The sequence below is a fragment of the Belonocnema kinseyi genome, chromosome 9, assembly GCF_010883055.1.
Source record: "Belonocnema kinseyi isolate 2016_QV_RU_SX_M_011 chromosome 9, B_treatae_v1, whole genome shotgun sequence".
Taxonomy (NCBI): Eukaryota; Metazoa; Arthropoda; class Insecta; order Hymenoptera; family Cynipidae; genus Belonocnema; species Belonocnema kinseyi.
In genome coordinates this window covers 61,931,118-61,938,183 of record NC_046665.1, presented here as the reverse complement: position 1 = coordinate 61,938,183, position 7,066 = coordinate 61,931,118, and the positions used below count along the sequence as shown (strand labels likewise).

General features: G+C 31.9%; 1 protein-coding gene across 1 annotated transcript in view; it reads left to right on the top strand.

Annotated features, from left to right (window-relative positions):
* LOC117180568 (WD repeat-containing protein 63-like) overlaps positions 1 to 7,066 on the top strand; it is a 58,616-nt gene that overhangs the window by 26,325 nt on the left and 25,225 nt on the right. The window contains exon 6 of the mRNA XM_033373064.1: positions 5,558 to 5,716. Within this exon, the coding sequence (XP_033228955.1) occupies positions 5,558 to 5,716 (159 nt within the window). The remainder of the gene's footprint in view (positions 1 to 5,557; positions 5,717 to 7,066) is intronic.

The window sequence follows — 7,066 nt, the reverse complement described above, 5'->3', positions numbered from 1 at the left end:
ATTCATTTGTGTTTATTTATTGTTCACTTAAGGCCTGAATCTTTGAATTGATAATAATAGGCACTCCAAGTTGCGCGTTCGAAGTTGCGGGCCAAGAGTGCAGCGCGGGATCAGAATTTCCTCACGCGATTGGTAGATTTTTTGACTTTGAAGCAAAATAACTCTAGTTGATTAATGAAATAATGTTTACATACCATAAATAATTATTAGTATCCATGAATAATTATATGTACAAATTTTCATAATACATTATTATCCTTTTATAGGTAATCGTAAACGTTTATTGATCTTATAATAGTTTTAATATTTTGAAATAATTTCTGAATTTTTTATTTTAAATTCTGAAAAATTTCCCAAGGTTTTGAAATATTCACTGGAATTATTTTGTCAAAAAATGAAGATAAGATAAAAATGTATAAATGTGGTTAAAATACAAAAAATGAAAGAAAAAAAATCAAAAATGAATTCGTATCGACAATATCTACAAGTATACGTCCTACACAAGCCCATTAAATTTCTCATCCAAAATGTGGTTTATTGGTTGAAAACCTATGTTTCCTTCCTGGTGTAGAAACTATATAATATCATTTTTATGAGAAATGAGTTTCTTATATCGTTGGATTCATTGTAAAAAGACAAATTTACCTATGGTGTAATCATTATGAATATTGCAATTAGTTTTCAGAAGCATTTCTAGAGCGGAGTGTTTGTTTTAATCGTAAAAAATAGCATTACAGAAACATTGAAGAACACCTCATGGCCCTTATATCTTTCACCAGCTCTCTTAGCTTTTCATCCACAGCAACAAATACAATTAAACTGTGACTATTTCCTTTGGACCAAGTGTACATGTGGATTATTTTATGTGGAAACCAATTATTTGTAATGAATAGTCTCCTTTTTAAGCATAAGCCAACTAATTTATCTACGTTATAGCTTGTTCTTGGATCCCTAAAATTACCTAATACTTTTTCTGTATCCTGATTTTGGATTCCTACACATCCATTCATATCACCTAGCAGAATTATTCGTTCACCACGATCGCAAATATTTATTGTGTCATTTAAAGTGTCCCAGAAGGTGTCTTTTATTTCTCTGGGAGCACTATCAACTGGCGCGTAGCATGCTATGATAAATAATCTTCGGATTCGTTATTTCATTCTAGCCCACAGAAGCCTAGGAGATACAAAATCATGATCTCCGAGATGCTGCTTCGCTCTTTCATTTAAAATCAGACCTACTCCTTGCCTACAATGTGATTCACTATCTACTCCTGACCATATTTCAAATCCGCCTTTCAACACGCCGTTTCCTATGTCTTTGGTTTCGCATCGCTTTTTCTTTGTTTCAGGCACACATAAAATATCACGACGTTAAAGTTTGCCACAGATATGGATTTCAAAGTTGTGTAATTAAATTTTAAAAAACTAAGAGTCACATCAAAAAAGTAAAAACACCTCTGGATTCGTCTCGGAAGTATCTCGGTGTTCATTTTTTGTTTTTTTAAACAATTACGCCATTTGTTATTTTTCTGCAATTGTTATAAACAAAATATGCATCGGATCGAAAAAACAAGTGCACTAACGCATTGCTCTCGAAAAAATCTAGATGTGCATTTTTCTGTTTTTTCGTAAACCCATTTTTTAAACAATCAGAGCATTTGTTGTTCTGCGCTCCGTTGCTTCGTGCCCGTAGATATAGATTTCAAAGTTGTTTATTTAATTTTTAAAATACTAAGAGACACATCAAAAAAGTAAAAACACCTCTGGATTCGCCTCGCAAATATCTCGGTGTGCATTTTTTTGTTTAAACAATTTTTTAAACAATTCCGCCATTTGTTATGTTTCTGCAATTGTTATAAACAAAGTATGCATCGGGTCGAAAACCCAAGTGCACTAATATATTCCTCTCGAAAAAATCTAGATGTGCATTTTTTTGTTTTTCCGTAAACCCATTTTTTAAAACCGAGAGAGTCGTTTTGGGTTTATGTTTTTATGCTGAGAAGATCACCAGCCTTTAGCAGCCTTGTATTAGATGGGAGTTCATGTGATCTTATTTGTTAATACCCGGCCGTCCTCTGGGCACGACCACAAAAACTTATACAGGGTGTCTAAAAAGTCCCGGGACGGTTAAAATTTTCTCAGATAAAATATTTTTCAAAAAAGTGTAGCTTATTCCTGAAGTAAATTTCAACGAGCGATTCAATGGTGACCTTCATTTTGACCTTAAAGTTGACCTTCATGGGTTTTTAAAGGTCAACTTTGTTTTTTAAATGGAAACCCCCTTTTTTACATCTGCAATCCATAACGCGGAAAATTCTACGTTTCGGTATGTATCCAAGTGATAGGTCAGTTGTACAGTTCAAGGTCAGTTACCGGTTATTTGAAATTAACAAAGTTTTCCAAGAGGTCAGTGTAATTCCTGAAGTAAATTTCAACGAGGAATTCAATGGTGGCCTTCATTTTGACCTTGAAGTTGACGTACATGGCTTTTTGAAGGTCAACTTTGTTTTTTCAAATGGAAATCCCCTTTTTTTACATCTGCAATCGATAGAGCGGAAAATTCTAAGTTCAGATACGTACCCAAATCATAGGCCAATTGTAACGTTCCAGGTCAGTTAGAGGTTATTTCAAAATTAACAAAGTTTTCCAAAAGGTCAGTGTAATACCTGAAGTAAATTTCAACGAGAAATTCATTGGTGAGCTCTGTATTGATCTTGATTACAGCTTTTTAAATATTGTAAAATCATAAGGACATTTTTCATTAAAAGTTCCAGGTGTTCTGGTGAAAGTTCTATTCCTCCCCGAAGAGTTATACAGTCTTATACCGTTTTTCGATACCTAAGTCAATACCTAAGGCGATAACATAAGTCCTATACCGTTTTTCAATACGAATATTACGAATCGAAACTAAATTTACGTATTACGAGTACATACTTACTATCTTTCGATAAAAGATTATTATGGCGCAAGCTAAACTTTCGGAACGAGAGAGGATATCTGTATTAATGATGCGTCTTTGGGGAGATCGAGTTCAATCTTATGATCAAGTGAGGCGCTTTATGAATCATGGATCTATCAAAGACCTTCAGAGAACTTGTCGACAAAATCTGCAGGATCTGAGGAGATGCAGATGGACGTAGCAGCCCAAGCATTTGTTGAAAACCCACACCTTAGTTCACGTCGAGCTACTGATGAGCGTGATTTTGCCCCCGAGACAGTGCGAAATATTTTAAAAAGCATTAATTTCCCTCCTTACAAAGTTCATCTGTTACAAGAGCTCAATGAAGACGATCCTAATCGTCGGGTTGAATTTCGTGAAATTATGATGGATAGAATTGATAGAGATCCTCTTTTTTCTGTACAATACAGTATTTTCAGATGAATTCACTTTCACTTTAAAAGGTGAAGTTAACAAGCAAAATTGTAAATATCGTACAAACACAAATCCTGATTGGATGTTGGAGAGTCACATACAATATGCACAAAAGATTAATGTTTGGGCCGGTATCTTGAATGATACATTGATAGGCCCTTTCTTCGTCGATGGTAATCTCAATGCCCGTGCATATGAAGAGTTTCTCAGAAACTAAATTGTGCCAAGAATAAGGGAGATTACAGGCGATAATTTTCAAAATATTTGATTCCAACAGGACGGAGCAGCGGCTCATTACGGTAGGGAGGTTCGAGCATATTTGGATACTCAGTTCCCTCAAAGCTGGATTGGAAGAAGGGTTGAAATCGAGTGGCCTGCTAGATCTCCTGATCTGACGCCTCTCGACTATTTTCTTTGGGGTTATTGAAAGAGCAATGTATACTCAACGCAACCGCAAAGCTTAGACTAATTGCAGAATCGGATTCTCCAACAGTCTACTTTGATCGATAGGGAGATTATTCGTAATGCTTTAACTCATTTTTACAATCGGATAGCGTTTTGTCAAGAAGCTCAAGGTTTTTAGTTCGAACATCTTCACTGAAGCGTGAGGGACAAGGGTACTCACGCTAATCAAGTACCTCAAAACGTGAGAGGCAAGAGGACTTACGCTAATCAAGCACCTCAAATGGAACAGACTTTATTACGCCCACGTCGTTGTTCCTGGGTAATGCTAAACGTAAACGTAAACTGTTTGGAAAAAACCTTGAAAAAACTTAAAGATCATCACCAAGATCAATATAGAGCTCACCAATGAATTTCTCGTTGAAATTTACTTCAGGAATTGCACTAACCTTTTGGAAAACTTTGTTAATTTCAAATAATCTCTAACTGACCTTGAACGTTACAATTGACCTATGACTTGGCTACGTACCTGAACGTAGAATATTCCGCTCTATCGTTTGCAGATGTAAAAAAAAGGGGATTTCCATTTGAAAAAACAAAGTTGACCTTCCTAAAGCCATGAAGATCAACTTCCAGGTCAAAATGAAGATCACCATTGAATTTCTCGTTGAAATTTACTTGAGGAATGACCTTCACTTTTTTGAAAAATATTTTGCCTGAGGAAATATCCAACCGTCCCGGGACTTTTTAGACAACCTATATATATGTGTGTGTGTGTATTTATTTATTTGTGTTCATTTCTTGTTAATTCAGGGCCTAAATCTTTGAATTTATAATAAAAAGAGATTGAGTACACTTTAGTTTAATTAGAAAAACTGTAATAACAATCAATAAAAGAATTGAAAAACTATGTATAAGCAGGTTTTTGTTACTATAACAAAAGGTAAATTAGGTAAAGAAGAATGTATCTACAAATTTATTCTAAAAAATTGTACAAGGCCAATAATTTGTCGTGAAAATTAGACTACAATTAAATAAAAGGCATTAAGAAACATTTTTGTGCAATCCTACATGTATGGAATTTCCAAAAATTATCCACAAATAAAGGTTTTAAAATGATTTTCAGAATTTGGGACTAAAAGAACGCTAATTAGTACCATTTTTTTAATTTAAAAAATTTTAAACTCGATATCTCAATTCATGTAGACATACGCTGTTACGAGAAAATTTCGATAAAGTAGGAATTGGGTAAGTATAACATTTAGATTTTGAGTAATATAAAAGATTTGAAATTGCAACCTCAAGAACTCGAAAATATTTTAAATCGAAATATTTCCATCACTAAATTCCAATCTTCCTACCTACATTGGACCAAAACAATTTATATGGAAGGTACACTTTTTCAGCAATATTTTAACTAAAATTTGAAATCTGCTAAACAAATTTTGATGTAAGATTTAATATTTGTTTCGACGGAATAACGAAAATATTGGATAGGCTTTTTCATCAATAAAAGCGGTCAGAAATTAAACAGATTGTCAATTTAATTAAAAAATTAAATATGCGTAGTCCGTGAACATGCGCAAAATATATTCAAAAATCCACATCTGCATTCTTCTCAATTAAGGAAATCAAATTTAAATATAATATTAGTTTTAGTACAGACATTTCAATTTTTAGTGAAAATAAGCAAGTAGTTTTCTTAATCCTGTGTAAAACCGCAACCTAAATTATAATTTAAAAATATATAAATAAATCTAGGAATATTTTCTTCTTTTAGATAAAAAGATCAAATAAAGGAAAGAACCAAACTCTAGTCTGGTCATTCAACGATTGCCTCGCGCCAAAATTAGTTCTCGAATCGCCAAGAGAAGTTACAGTAGTCTCAATCTGTCCTCACAATGAAAATGTTATCATAGGAGGTTGTTCTAATGGACAGGTAATTTTTAATTCTGCAGAAAATTAAACTTTTCGAATCTTTAAATGTATATAAAAATAAATTAATTTTTTCTCTTGGAATTACCTTAACCGGGGTAATTCTGGGACAAACTTGTCATTTTTTTATTTCGCACTTAAAAAAACAGACATTGTATGAAAAATTGTTTTACTTCGGAATAATTATAGGCCAAGGTTTTTTCATTAAATAATACAATTTTTTTATTTCAGCCAATTAAATTCAGGGGGCTTTCAAAAATATCTTAAGCTATTTTACAATGGTTTCAATCAAGAACTTTTCTACGATAGAATATGAATTTCTAATAAAAAAAAATTAATTTTAAATCCAAAAAGATGAATTTTGATCAAACTAGTTGCATTATCTAACATAAAAGTTAATATTTCAACGAAATAATCGAATATAAAAAAGTTTAATAAATTTAAAGCAAGATGATTAGTATCAGCCAACAATATATCAATAGATCTTTCCATCAAGAAAAGATTTCAAGTCCAAAACAGTTGAATTTAACCAGAAGAAAAAGTTCTTAACCAAAAATTTTACAGTTGGCATTTCAACCAAAAAATATTGTTTTATCTAACCAGTTGCATTTTTAATCAAAAGCAATCAATTCAATTGTCAACCAAAAGATAAATTTTCTAGAAAACAGTTTTATTTTCAACCAAAATAAAACGAATTTGGAACAAAATAGTTAATTTCTGAATACCAAAGAGATGGGTTCTTAACTTATAAATCAAAAGAGTAAATTTTAAACGAAAAATAGAATAGGTATATTTTCAGTTAAAATAAATTATTTTCATTATAAAAATAAATTTTAACAATAATAGTTAAATTTTCAATTAAAAAGAAGAATTTTCATCCAAGTATTTGAATCCTTAACCAATGCAAATTAATTTTTAGTCAAAAATTTGCATTTTCAACCAAAAAGATGAAATTTATACCAAAAGGGATAAATTTTCAAACTAAAAAGACGAATTCCCCAGAAAAGATTTTTCAGTCAAGAAAGAAAAATACATTTCTACCGAATAGTTGCATTTTCAAACGAAAATGGCAAGTTACTTAAAAACAATTAAAATTTCAACTAAAAAATATGTATTTTCTACCAAGTAGTAAATTTTAAGACAAAAATAATATAATTTTCAAACGAAAAAGACAAAATTGTAACAAAACTGTTAAATTCTGGTACAGAAAGATGAATTTTCTACAAAACAGATCAACTTTGAATCGAGAAATATGTACAGTCTGTCAATTTAAAGCGTGGGTGGCTTTACTCGCAGTCGGTAAGGTGTATCGACATGATTTTGGTGTCAAAATATTAAGAAGAGCTCCCTCTTT